Source organism: Panulirus ornatus, chromosome 71 (genome assembly GCF_036320965.1).
Source record: "Panulirus ornatus isolate Po-2019 chromosome 71, ASM3632096v1, whole genome shotgun sequence".
Lineage (NCBI taxonomy): Eukaryota > Metazoa > Arthropoda > Malacostraca > Decapoda > Palinuridae > Panulirus > Panulirus ornatus.
In genome coordinates this window covers 6,586,246-6,600,874 of record NC_092294.1, presented here as the reverse complement: position 1 = coordinate 6,600,874, position 14,629 = coordinate 6,586,246, and the positions used below count along the sequence as shown (strand labels likewise).

Genomic DNA, 14,629 nt, shown 5'->3' with positions numbered 1-14,629 from the left:
AAGTGCGTAAGACAAGGGAGCAAATGGGAACTTCAGTGAAGGGCGCAAATGGGGTGGTGATAACAAGTAGTAGTGATGTGAAAAAGAGATGGAGTGAGTATTTTGAAGGTTTGTTGAATGTGTTTGATGATAGAGTGGCAGATATAGGGTGTTTTGGTGGAGGTGGTGTGCAAAGTGAGAGGGTTAGGGAAAATGATTTGGTAAACAGAGAAGAGGTAGTAAAAGCTTTGCGTAAGATGAAAGCCGGCAAGGCAGCAGGTTTGGATGGTATTGCAATGGAATTTATTAAAAAAAGGGGTGACTGTATTATTGACTGGTTGGTAAGGTTATTTAATGTATGTATGACTCATGGTGAGGTGCCTGAGGATTGGAGGAATGCGTGCATAGTGCTATTGTACAAAGGCAAAGGGGATAAGAGTGAGTGCTCAAATTACAGAGGTATAAGTTTGTTGAATATATATATATATATATATATATATATATATATATATATATATATATATATATATATATATATATATATATATATATATATATATATATATATATATATATATATATATATATATCTTTTCTTTCTTTTAAACTATTCGCCATTTCCCGCGTTAGCGAGGTAGCGCTAAGAACAGAGGACTGGGCCTTTTTTGGAAATCCTCAACTGGCCCCCTCTGTTCCTTCTTTTGGAAAATTTAAAAAAAAAAAAAAAAAACGAGAGGGGAGGATTTCCAGCCCCCCGCTCCCTCCCCTTTTAGTCGCCTTCTACGACACGCAGGGAATACGTGGGAAGTATTCTTAATCCCCTATCCCCAGGGATATATATATATATATATATATATATATATATATATATATATATATATTTTTTTTTTTTTTTTTTTTGCTTTGTCGTTGTCTCCCGCGTTTGCGAGGTAGCGCAAGGAAACAGACGAAAGAAATGGCCCAACCCACCCCCATACACATGTATATACATACGTCCACACACGCAAATATACATACCTACACAGCTTTCCATGGTTTACCCCAGACGCTTCACATGCCCCGATTCAATCCACTGACAGCACGTCAACCCCGGTATACCACATCGCTCCAATTCACTCAATTCCTTGCCCTCCTTTCACCCTCCTGCATGTTCAGGCCCCGATCACACAAAATCTTTTTCACTCCATCTTTCCACCTCCAATTTGGTCTCCCTCTTCTCCTCGTTTCCTCCACCTCCGACACATATATCCTCTTGGTCAATCTTTCCTCACTCATTCTCTCCATGTGCCCAAACCATTTCAAAACACCCTCTTCTGCTCTCTCAACCACGCTCTTTTCATTTCCACACATCTCTCTTACCCTTACGTTACTTACTCGATCAAACCACCTCACACCACACATTGTCCTCAAGCATCTCATTTCCAGCACATCCATCCTCCTGCGCACAACTCTGTCCATAGCCCACGCCTCGCAATCATACAACATTGTTGGAACCACTATTCCTTCAAACATACCCATTTTTGCTTTCCGAGATAATGTTCTCGACTTCCACACATTCTTCAAGGCTCCCAGAATTTTCGCCCCCTCCCCCATCCTATGATCCACTTCCGCTTCCATGGTTCCATCCGCTGCCAGATCCACTCCCAGATATCTAAAACACTTCACTTCCTCCAGTTTTTCTCCATTCAAACTCACCTCCCAATTGACTTGACCCTCAACCCTACTGTACCTAATAACCTTGCTCTTATTCACATTTACTCTTAACTTTCTTCTTTCACACACTTTACGAAACTCAGTCACCAGCTTCTGCAGTTTCTCACATGAATCAGCCACCAGCGCTGTATCATCAGCGAACAACAACTGACTCACTTCCCAAGCTCTTTCATATATATATATATATTGGAAAGGATGACAATTTTGCGCGTGTTCAATATATTGGTATGAGTCCACGGGGAAAATGAAACACGATAAGTTCCCAAGTGCACTTTCGTGTAATAATCACATCATCAGGGGAGACACAAGAGAGAAATATAAGTCAGCTGATATACATCGAAGAGACGAAGCTAGGACGCCATTTGGTAAACATCCGACTGTCCAACACATACGGTATGTCTTGGATGATCGCATACTGTGGCTTCTTCTCGCTGTGTTACAGTAGTCACTGGGTATCCTCATCATAATGAAGGATAGTTAAACCAGAGCAACAGTCTGGTCTACCAGACTCCCATCTCTACGGAGCGACGCCGTCTATTTAACTGTCAAGATGTCAGTCGAGATGCACCTTCTAGGTGCGTCACTCACAAAATCTGGTTCGTCACGTATTGCACTTTTTACACAACACCCTACAGAGTGAGCACCATGATAATAACTGTTGTATTAAACAAAGTTGACTTTAGTATTTCTGGCCCAAAATGGCGAATCAGATCACTGTGTTGATGGGTGTTAAAAACGCACACTGCAGAAGGGTGACTTTAATTACCAATCACAACTGAGCGATGGGCTAACGATTGTCCCATAAGACGCTGTCAGGGTTCACCACAATACGCACGGACGACCATTTATCTACTGGCAACGATAGATGCGTTCCCCCGTTATCGTACGTTGGTTCCAATCGTGGATAAAACTACTGAAAGAGTTGTGTGTGTGTGGGCATTGAAGTAACGTATTCCTAACAGGTGTGATGCTCCTGAGGTCATTGTTACCGACGGTTGTGAGTGACTTCAACAACGCATCCTTCCTCATCATCCAGCCTCCAGTGGCTGAGCAGAGCCCTTCAGTCAGATAATGCTCACCATCATAAGACTTCATGTAGGTCGATTTCAACCGACAGGGTTATCGTTGCTGATGTTCAGATCACAATACACTCCTTCAAAAGCAAATCCACTGGAGACGATTCCATTCTTTGCTTTGCTTGACATGCTGATCTCACGGTTCAGATTCAATGTCTTTAAGGATGATAAGTTTAGTACTACTCACAGAAGCCCACCAGCACGACGGGAGCTCCACGAGCTGTCTCCTCGGTTCCAAGGGCCGCACTGGGTACTCCAGCACATTATAAGCCAAAATTGCAAAATTCCACACATCCAAACCTCTGAAGACTATGCTGAAAACCATAAACTATAGTAGCGTAATGAGTATGACTTTGAGTACCTGATGAAAGATCTAACCTGACTATAAAATGTCTGCTTTTTTCACTTACGATCCCAGCTGTAAGGTCGCATACCTTCTGAAGGGGAAATGAGATCATAGAAGATGGTTAGGGCGAGCAGGACAGGAAGTGCTGGATGGTTTCACTCGTGCACCTCCTCTAACTTCATTTTGGTGCTCGAGATTGTATAACTTTTTTGTGTAACCCGCTTAAGGGAAAAATATGCGTGCTTTAGCTGTTAAGAGAGACATACGAAGGTAAAGAGTTCCAAAGCATAGCGATGTAGGGAAAGAAACAGATGTCATAACGACCCTTCAACGAGATACTAGCGGTCACATATTTTCATCATCACATCCTCTGCATCATCTGTCGGTGAACCGACTCCTGCCATATCGCTACATTATACACAATCGCCTTAAAACTGGACAAGGCTCTGTATCCTCTGTCGCAGTCAAGACCTCTAGCTCCTGCCTGACACTTTCGCTGACCATTCTTTCTTTACAACGGATTTTTATGATAAAATGTTCCATACTCCATCACTATCTAATAATAAACAAAACGTGAAATATAACAGTAGATAAACGTTATACCTTTTTATATATATCCAACTCTTAAAAATCACTGTGTATCGTAGTATTTTGTTTTCCAAAAACATGACCTAGAAAACAGTGTGTACAGCTCATTTTCTTTTTTTCTGGTTTCAGGCCTGTTGACATCATTCTCATTTTCTATGGTATTGGAATCGCAACGTTGCTGCCGTGGAATTTCTTCATTACTGCAGAAACGGTATCTACTCAACGGCCTCTGTTGTTCCTCTTTAAGTAGTTCTGTTAGAGTTCTAATGTGTTCAAAGCTGTAACCACAACTCAGAAGCAACACCTCATCAGCCAGGAATGCTCCTAGAATCCGAGCGAGACACCACTAGAGAGCAGTTGATTCTCTTATTGAACTGGCTCTCAGTTTTGTGTTCTTTCATCTCATACTTCCAGTTTAAAGTAAGGCACCTCAGTAACCTTCCGTGCTTAATCGTCTTCATTGCTTCTGGCACTCGTTTCTACAGTTTACACGTCTAGTAAACTGGACACGAAGAAAATCTTTTCGCCAGTACTGCATTCCAAGTTCAAAGTCTGATGACCTGTGAACGGTCCCCAAATCGTTTGGGTTACGAGTCGTCTCTCTGCATCAAAATGTCAGGATTCTTATACCTGGATACGTCGAGGAAACCCTACAAGTTGCTTTACTTACCTCATAAGTGGAGGATTAGTAATAACAGTGAGTCGGGTAACCTCTGTCTCCGAGTGGATGGGGCAGCAGTATTGATGTGGCCAATAGACATGATTAAGAAAAAAAAGGAAGTAGGAGAATGAGATCATATTTGTTCCATGGTAGCTGAGACGGCAAGGGTAACTGAATGCTTTAATTGAGGCTCTCTTATTCTGATTCGGGTGAGAAACTGCTGAAGTTGGTGACTGAGTGTGGTAAAGTGTGTGAAAAAAGAAAGTTGAGAGTAGATGTGAATAAAAGCAAGGTTATTAGGTTCAGTAGGGTTTAGGGACAAGTTAATTGGGGGATAAGTTTGAATGGAGAAAAACTGGAGGAAGTGAAGTGTTTTAGATATGTGGGAGTGGACTTAGCAATGGATGGAATTCATGGAAGCGGAAGTGAGTCACAGGGTCAGGGAGGGAGCGAAGGTTCTGGGAGCGTTGAAGAATGTGTGGAAGGCGAGAACGTTATCTCGGGGAGCAAAAATGGGTATGTTTAAAGAAATAGTGGTTACAACAATGTTAAATGGTTGCGAGGCATGGGCTAAAGATAGGGTTGTGCGGAGGAGGGTGGATGTGTTGAAAATGAAACGTTCGATGACAATATGTGGTGTGAAGTGGTTTAATCGAGTAAGTAATGTAAGGGTAAGAGAGATGTGTGGTTTTAAAAAGAGTGTGGCTGATAGAGCAGAAATGGATGTGTTGAAATGGTTTGGACACATGGAGAGAATGAGTAAGGAAAGATTGACAAAGAGGATATATGTGTCAGAGTTGGAGGGAAGGAGAAGCAGGAAACCAAATTGGAGGTGGAAGGATGGACTGGAAAAGATTTTGAGCGATCGGGGCCTGAACATATAGGAGGGCGAAAGGTGTGCAAGGAATAAAGCGAATTGGAACCATGTGGTATACCGGGGTCGACGTAATGTCAAAGAATTGAACCATGGCATGTGAAGCGTCTAAGGCAAGCCATGGAAAGGTCTGTGGGGCCTGAATATGGAAAGGAAGCTGTGGTTTCGGTGCATTACACATGACAACTAGAGACTGAGTGTGAACGAATGTGGCCTTTTTTGTCATTTCCTGCCGCTACCTTGCTGGAGGGGGAGGGATGATGCTATCACATGTGTGGCGGGTGGCGACGGAAATAGATGAAGGCAGTAAGTTAGAAAATGTGCATATAAATACATGTATATGTCTGTGTGTATATGTATGTATATGTTAAAATGTATGTGAATGTGAGTGTATGGTTGTTTACGTATATACATGTGTATGTGGTTGGGTTTGGCCATTTCTCGTCTGTTTCCTTGCGCTACCTAGCTGACGCGGGAGACGGCGATTAACTATTATAATGATAATGATAATAGTAATGTATATATATATATATATATATATATATATATATATATATATATATATATATATATATATATATATATATATATATATATATATATATATATAAAGGCATGAGTACGAATAGGAAGAGAGGAAAGTGATTGGTTCCCATTAATGTAGGTTTGCGGCAGGGGTGCGTGATTTCTCCAGGGCAGAATGATTTGTTTATGCATGGGGTTGTTAGGGAGGTGAGTGCAGGAGTTCTGGAGAGAGAGCAAGCATGTGGTCTGTTGTGGATAAGAGGGCTTGGGAAGTGAGTCAGTTGTTGTTCGCTAATGATACAGTGCTGGTGGCTGATTCGGGTGAGGAACTGCAGAAGCTGTTGACTGAGTTCGGTAAAGTGTGTGAAAGAAGAAAGTTGAAAGTAAATGTGAATAAGAGCAAGGTTATTAGGTTCAGTAGGGTTGAGGGCAAGTTAACTGTGAGGTATGTTTAAATGGAAAAAAAACTGGAGGGAGTGAAGTGTTTTAGATATATGGGAGTAGATTTGGCAGCGGATGGAATCATGGAAGCGGAAGTGAGCCACATGGTGGGGGACGGGGCGAAGGTTCTACGAGCGTTGAAAAATGTGTGGAAGGCGACAACGTTATCTGAGAGAGCAAAAATGGGTATGTTTGAAGGAATAGTGGTTCCAAAAAATGTTATATGGTTGCGAGGCGTGGCCTATAGATAGGGTTGTGCGGAGGAGGGTGGATGTGTTGGAAATGAGATGTTTAAGGATATTATGTGGTGTGAGGTGGTTTGATTGAGTAAGTAATGAAAGGGTAAGAGAGATGTGTGGTAATAAAAAGAGTGCGGTTGAGAGAGCAGAAGAGGGTGTATTGAAATGGTTTGCTCACATGCAAAGAATGAGTGAGGAAAGATTGAAAAAGAGGTTATATGTTTCAGAGATGGAGGGAACGAGGAGAAGTGGGAAACCATATTGGAAGTAGAAGGATGGAGTGAAAAAGATTTTGAGCGATCGGGGCCTGAACATACAGGATGGTGAAATACGTGCGAGGAATGGATTGGATTGGAACGATGTAGTGTACCGGGGTCGACGTGCTGTCAATGGATTGAACCAGGACATGTGAAGCATCTGTGGTAAACCATGGAAAGTTTTCTGGTGCCTGGATGTGGAATGGGAGCTGTAGTTTCAGTGCATAACACATTACAGCTACAGACTGAGTGTCTTTTCCTAGCGCTACCCCCCGCGCGCGTGGGGTGAGGGGTTTTCCATTCATGTGTGTTGGGGTGGCAACCAAAATGGATGAAGGCAGCAAGTGTGGCCGTGTACACGTTTATATACGTATATGTATGTATACGTATATATATATGTATGTGTACGTTGAAGTGTATATGTACGTATATGTGCGCGTGTGAGCTTTTATGTATATATATATATATATATATATATATATATATATATATATATATATATATATATATATATATATATATATATATATATATATATATATATATATATATATATATATATTTATTTATTTACTTTATTATATATTTATATATTTACTATATTATATATTTATATATTTCTTATATTATATATGTATATTTTTACTATATTATATATTTATTTACTTTGTCGCTGTCTCCCGCATTTGTGAGGTAGCACAAGGAAACAGACGAAGGAAATGGCCCAACCCACCCTCATACACATGTATATACATACATGTCCACACACGCAAATATACATACCTATACATCTCAATGTACACATATATATACACACAGACATATACACATAAACACATGTACATAATTCATACTGGTTGCCTTTATTCATTCCCATCGCCACCTCGCCACACATGGAATAACATCCCCCTCCCCCCTCATGTGTGCGAGGTAGCGCTAGGAAAAGACAACAAAGGCCCCATTCGTTCACACTCAGTCTCTAGCTGTCATGTAATAATGCCCGAAACCACAGCTCCCTTTACACATCCAAGCCCCACAGAACTTTCCATGGTTTACCCCAGGTGCTTCACATGCCTTGGTTCAATCCATTAACAACACATCGACCCCGGTATACCACATCGATCCAATTCACTCTATTCCTTGCCCACCTTTCACCCTCCTGCATGTTCAGGCCCCGATCACTCAAAATCTTTTTCACTCCATCTTTCCACCTCCAGTTTGGTCTCCCACTTCTCGTTCCCTCCATCTCCGACACATATATCCTCTTGGACAATCTTTCCTCACTCATTCTCTCCATGTGCCCAAACCATTTTAAAACACCCTCTTCTGCTCTCTCAACCACGCTCTCTTTATTTCCACACATCTCTCTTACCCTTACATTACTTACTCGATCAAACCATCTCACACCACATATTATCCTCAAACATCTCATTTCCAGCACATCCACCCTCCTGCGCACAACTCTATCCATACCCCACGCCTCGCAACCATACAACATTGTTGAAACCATTATTCCTTCAAACATACCCATTTTTGCTTTCCGAGATAATGTTCTCGACTTCCACACATTCTTCAAGGCTCCCAGGACTTTCGGCCCCTCCCCCACCCTATGATTCACTTCCGCTTCCATGGTTCCACCCGCTGCCAGATCCACTCCCAGATATCTAAAACACTTTACTTCCTCCAGTTTTTCTCCATTCAAACTTACCTCCCAAATGACTTGACCCTCTACCCTACTGTACCTAATAACCTTGCTCTTATTCACATCTACTCTTAACTTTCTTCTTTCACACACTTTACCAAACTCAGTCACCAGCTTCTGCAGTTTCTCACATGAATCAGCCACCAGCGCTGTATCATCAGCGAACAACAACTGACTCACTTCCCAAGCTCTCTCATCCCCAACAGACTGCATACTTGCCCCTCTTTCCAAAACTCTTGCATTCACCTCCCTAACAACCCCATCCATAAACAAATTAAACAACCATGGAGACATCACACACCCCTGCCGCAAACCTACATTCAATGAGAACCAATCACTTTCCTCTCTTCCTAAACGTACACATGCCTTACATCCTCGATAAAAACTTTTCACTGCTTCTAACAACTTTCCTTTCACACCATATACTCTTAGTACCTTCCACAGAGCATCTCTGTCAACTCTATCATATGCCTTCTCCAGATCTATAAATGGTACATACAAATCCATTTGGGTTTCTAAGTATTTCTCACATACATTCTTCAAAGCAAACACCTGATCCACACATCCTCTACCCCTTCTGAAACCACAATGCTCTTCCCCAATCTGATGCTCTGTACATGCCCTCACCCTCTCAATCAATACCCTCACATATGATTAACCAGGAATACTCAACAAACTTATACCTCTGTAATTTGAGCACTCAGTCTTATCCCCTTTCCCTTTCTACAAAGGCAGTATGCAAGCATTCTTCCGAACCTCAGGCACCTCACCATGAATCATACATACATTAAATAACTTACCAACCAGTCAACAATACAGTCACCCCCTTTTTTAATAAATTCCACTGTAATACTATCCAAACCCGCCGCCTTGACGGCTTTCATCTTCCGCAAAGCTTTTACTACCTCTTCTCTGTTTACCAAATCATTTTCCCTAACCCTCTCACTTTGCACACCACCTCGACCAAAACACCCTATATCTGTCACTCTATCATCAACACATTCAGCAAACCTTCAAAATACTCACTCCATCTCATTCTCACATCACCACTACTTGTTATCACCTCCCCATTAGCCCCCTTCACTGAAAATCCCATTTGCTCCCTTGTCTTACTCACTTTATTTACCTCCTTCCAGAACATCTTTTTATTCTCCCTAAAATTTGATGATACTCTCTCACCCCAACTCTCATTTGCCCTCTTTTTCACCTCTTGCACCTTTCTTTTGACCTCCTCCTTCTTTCTTCTATACATCTCCCACTCATATGCATTTTTTCCCTGCAAAAATCGTTGAGAGGGTGAAGTCATGTACAGAGCATCAGATTGGGGAAGAGCAGTGTAGTTTCAAAAGTGGTAGAGGATGTGTGGATCAGGTGTTTGCTTTGAGAAATACTTAGAAAAGCAAATGGATTTCATTTATAGATCTGGAGTAGGCATATGATAGAGTTGATGATATGTTCTCTGGAAGGTATAAAGAATATATGGTGTGGGAGGCAAGTTTTTAGAAGCAGTGAAAAGTTTTTATCAAGGATGTAAGGCATGTGTACGTGTAGGAAGAGAGGACAGTGATCGGATCTCAGTGGATGTTGGTTTGCCGTAGGGGTGTGTGATGTCTCCATTGTCGTCTAATTTGTTTATGGATGGGGTTGTTAGGGAGGTGAATGAAAGAGTTTTGGAAAGAGGGGCAAGTATGCAGTCTGTTGTGGATGAGAGAGCTTGGAAAGTGAGTCAGTTGTTGTTCGCTGATGATACTGCGCTATTGGCTGATTCGTGTGAGAAACTGCAGACTGAGTTTTGTAAAGTGTGTGAAAGAAGAAAGCTGAGAGTAAATGTGAATATAAGCAAAGTTATTAGGTACAGCATTGTTGCGGGACAAATCAATTGGGAGGTAAGTTTGAATGGAGAAAAACTGGAGGAAGTGAAGTGTTTTAGATATCTGGGAGTGCATTTGGCAGCAGATGGAACCATGGCAGCGGAAGTGAATCATAGGGTGGGGGAGGGGGCGAAAGTTCTGGGAGCCTTTGAAGAATGTGTGGAAGTCTAGAACATTATCTCGGAAAGCAAAAATGGGTATGTTTGAAGGAAGAGTTCTTCCGACGATGTTATATGGTTGCGAGGCGTCGGCTATAGAGTTGTGCGGAGGAGGGCGGATGTGCTGGAAATGAGATGTTTGAGGACAACATGTGGTGTGAGGTGGTTTAATCGAGTAATTGATAATAGGGTAAGAGAGATGTGTGGTGATAAAAAGAGTGTGGTTGAGAGAGCAGAAGAGGGTGTTTTGAAATGGTTTGGGCACATGGAGAGAATGAGTGAGGAAAGATTGACATCGAGGATATATGTTTCAGAAATAGAGAGAACGGGGAGAAGTTGGAGACCAAATTGGAGGTGGAAAGATGGCGTGAAAAAAATTTTGAGCGATCGGGGCCTGAACATGCAGGAGGGTGAAAGGCGTGCAAGGAATAGAGTGAACTGGAACGATGTAGTATACCGGGGTCGACGTGCTGTCAATGGATTGAACCAGGGCATGTGAAGCGTCTGGGGTAAACCATGAAAAGTTCTGTGGGCCTGGATGTGGAAAGGGAAATGTGGTTTCTGTGCATTATTACATGACAGCTAGAGACTGAGTGTGAACGAATGTGGTCTTGTATTTTCCTAGCGCTACCTCGCGCACATGTGGGGGAAGGGGGTGTTTATTTTATGTGTGGCGGGGTACCAATGAGAATGAATAAAGGCAGACAGTATGAATTATGTACATGTGTATATAGGTATATGTCTGTGTGTGTATATATATGTATTCGCTGAGATGTATAGGTATGTATATTTGCATGTGTAGACGTGTATGTATATCCATGTGTATGTGGGTGGGTTGGGCCATTCTTTTGTCTGTTTCCTTGCACTACGTCGCTACCTTGGGAGCCAGCGACAAATTAAAGTAAGTGAAAATAGATGAATAAATAAATAAATAAATAAATATATATATATATATATATATATATATATATATATATATATATATATATATATATATATATATCTTTTTCTTTCTTTTAAACTATTCGCCATTTCCCGCGTTAGCGAGGCAGCGTTAAGAACAGAGGACTGGGTCTTTGTGGAATATGCTCACCTGGCCCCCCTCTGTTCCTTCTTTTGGAAAATTAAAAAAAAACATATGTATATATATATATATATATATATATATATATATATATATATATATATATATATATATATATATATATATATATATATATATATATATATGTATGTATTTTACTTTCTTGCTGTCTTCCGCTTCCATGGTTCCATCCTCTGCCAAATCCACTCCCAGATATCTAAAACACTTCACTTCCAGTTTTTCTCCTTTCAAACTTACCTCCAAGTTGACTTGGTCTTCAATCCTATTGTACCTAATAACCTTGCTCTTATTCATATTTACAATCAGCTTTCTTCTTTCACACACTTTACCAAACTCAGTCACCAGCTTCTGCAGTTTCTCACATGAATCAGCCACCAGCGCTGTATAATCGGCGAAATACAGCTGACTCACTTCCCAAGCTCTCTCATCCATAACAGACTAAATACTTGCCCCTTTTTCCAAAACTCTTGCATTCACCTGCCTAATGACCCCATCTATAAACAAATTAAACAACCATGGAGACATCATGCACCCCTGCCGCAAACCAACATTCACTGAGAACCAATCACTTTTCTCTCTTCCTACTCGTACATATGCCTTACATCATCGGTAAAAACTTTTCACTGCTTTTAACAACTTGCCTCCCACACCATATATTCTTAATACCTTCCACAGAGCATCTCTATCAACTCTATCATATGCCTTCTCCAAATCCATAAATGCTATATGCAAACCCATTTGCTTTTCTAAGTATTTCTCTCATACATTCTTCAAAGCAAACACCTGATCCACACATCCTCTACCACTTCTGAAACCACACTGCTCTTCCCCAATCTGATGCTCTGTACATGACTTCACCCTCTCAATCAATACCCTCCCATATAATTTCCCAGGAATACTCAACATATTTATACCTCTATAATTTGAGCACTCACTTTTATCCCCTTTGCCTTTGTTCAATGGCACTATGCATGCATTCCGCCAATCCTCAGGCACCTCACCATGAGTCATACATACATTGAATAACCTTACCAACCAGTCAACAATACAATCATCCCCTTTTTTAATAAAATCCACTGCAATACCATCCAAACCCGCTGCCTTGCTGGCTTCCATCTTCCGCAAAGCTTTTACTACCTCTTTTCAGTTTACCAAATCATTCTCCCTAACCCTCTCACTTTGCACACCACCTCGACCAAAACACCCTATATCTGCCACTCTATCATCAAACACATTCAACAAACCTTCAAAATACTCACTCCATCTTCTTCTCACATCACCACTACTTGTTATCACCTCCCCATTTGCGCCCTTCACTGAAGTTCCCATTTGCTCCCTTGTCTTACGCACTTTATTTACCTCCTTCCAGAACATCTTTTTATTCTCCCTTAAATTTAATGATACTCTCTCACTCCAACTCTCATTTGCCCTCTTTTTCACCTCTTGCACCTTTCTCTTGACCTCCTGTCTCTTTCTTTCATACATCTCCCACTCAATTGCATTTTTTCCCTGCAAAAATCGTCCAAATGCCTCTCTCTTCTCTTTCACTATTAATCTTACTTCTTCATCCCACCACTCACTACCCTTTCTAATCAACCCACCTCCCAATCTTCTCATGCCACAAGCATCTTTTGCGCAATCCATCACTGTTTCCCTGAATACATCCCATTCCTCCCCCACTCCCCTTACTTCCATTGTTCTCACCTTTTTTCCATTCTGTACTCAGTCTCTCCTGGTACTTCCTCACACAAGTCTCCTTCCCAAGCTCACTTACTCTCACCACCCTCTTCACCCCAACATTCACTCTTCTTTTCTGAAAACCCATACAAATCTTCACCTTAGCATCCATATATGTGTGGATCAGGTGTTTACTTTGAAGAATGTATGTGAGAAATACTTAGAAAAGCAAATGGATTTCTATGTAGCATTTATGGATCTGGAGAAGGCATGTGATAGAGTTGATAGAGATGCTCTGTGGAAGGTATTAAGAATATATGGTGTGGGAGGCAAGTTGCTAGAAGCAGTAAAAAGTTTTTATCGAGGATGTAAGGCATTTGTACGTGTAGGAAGAGAGGAAAGTGATTGGTTCTCAGTGAATGTAGGTTTGCGGCAGGGGTGTGTGATGTCTCCATGGTTGTTTAATTTGTTTATGGATGGGGTTGTTAGGGAGGTGAATGCAAGAGTTTTGAAAAGAGGGGCAAGTATGAAGTCTGTTGGGGATGAGAGAGCTTGGGAAGTGAGTCAGTTGTTGTTGGCTGATGATACAGCGCTGGTGGCTGATTCATGTGAGAAACTAAAGAAGCTGGTGACTGAGTTTGGTAAAGTGTGTGAAAGAAGAAAGTTAAGAGTAAATGTGAATAAGAGCAAGGTTATTAGGTACAGTAGGGTTGAGGGTCAAGTCAATTGGGAGGTGAATTTGAATGGAGAAAAACTGGAGGAAGTGAAGTGTTTTAGATATCTGGGAGTGGATCTGGCAGCGGATGGAACCATGGAAGCGGAAGTGGATCATAGGGTGGGGGAGGGGGCGAAATTTCTGGGAGCCTTGAAGAATGTGTGGAAGTCGAGAACATTATCTCGGAAAGGAAAAATGGGTATGTTTGAAGGAATAGTGGTTCCAACAATGTTGTATGGTTGCGAGGCGTGGACTATGGATAGAGTTGTGCGCAGGAGGATGGATGTGCTGGAAATGAGATGTTTGAGGACAATGTGTGGTGTGAGGTGGTTTGATCGAGTAAGTAACGTAAGGGTAAGAGAGATGTGTGGAAATAAAAAGAGCGTGGTTGAGAGAGCAGAAGAGGGTGTTTTGAATTGGTTTGGTCACATGGCGAGAATGAGTGAGGAAAGATTGACCAAGAGGATATATGGGTCGGAGGTGGAGGGAACGAGGAGAAGAGGGAGACCAAATTGGAGGTGGAAAGATGGAGTGAAAAAGATTTTGTGTGATCGGGGCCTGAACATGCAGGAGGGTGAAAGGAGGGCAAGGAATAGAGTGAATTGGAGCGATGTGGTATACCGGGGTTGACGTGCTGTCAGTGGATTGAATCAAGGCATGTGAAGCGTCTGGGGTAAACCATGGAAAGCTGTGTAGGTATGT

At 41.7% G+C, this 14,629-nt stretch overlaps 1 protein-coding gene across 1 annotated transcript in view; it reads left to right on the top strand.

Moving 5' to 3' along the window:
• LOC139747999 (equilibrative nucleoside transporter 1-like) overlaps positions 1–14,629 on the top strand; it is a 165,672-nt gene that overhangs the window by 44,859 nt on the left and 106,184 nt on the right. The window contains exon 2 of the mRNA XM_071660545.1: positions 3,832–3,913. Within this exon, the coding sequence (XP_071516646.1) occupies positions 3,832–3,913 (82 nt within the window). The remainder of the gene's footprint in view (positions 1–3,831; positions 3,914–14,629) is intronic.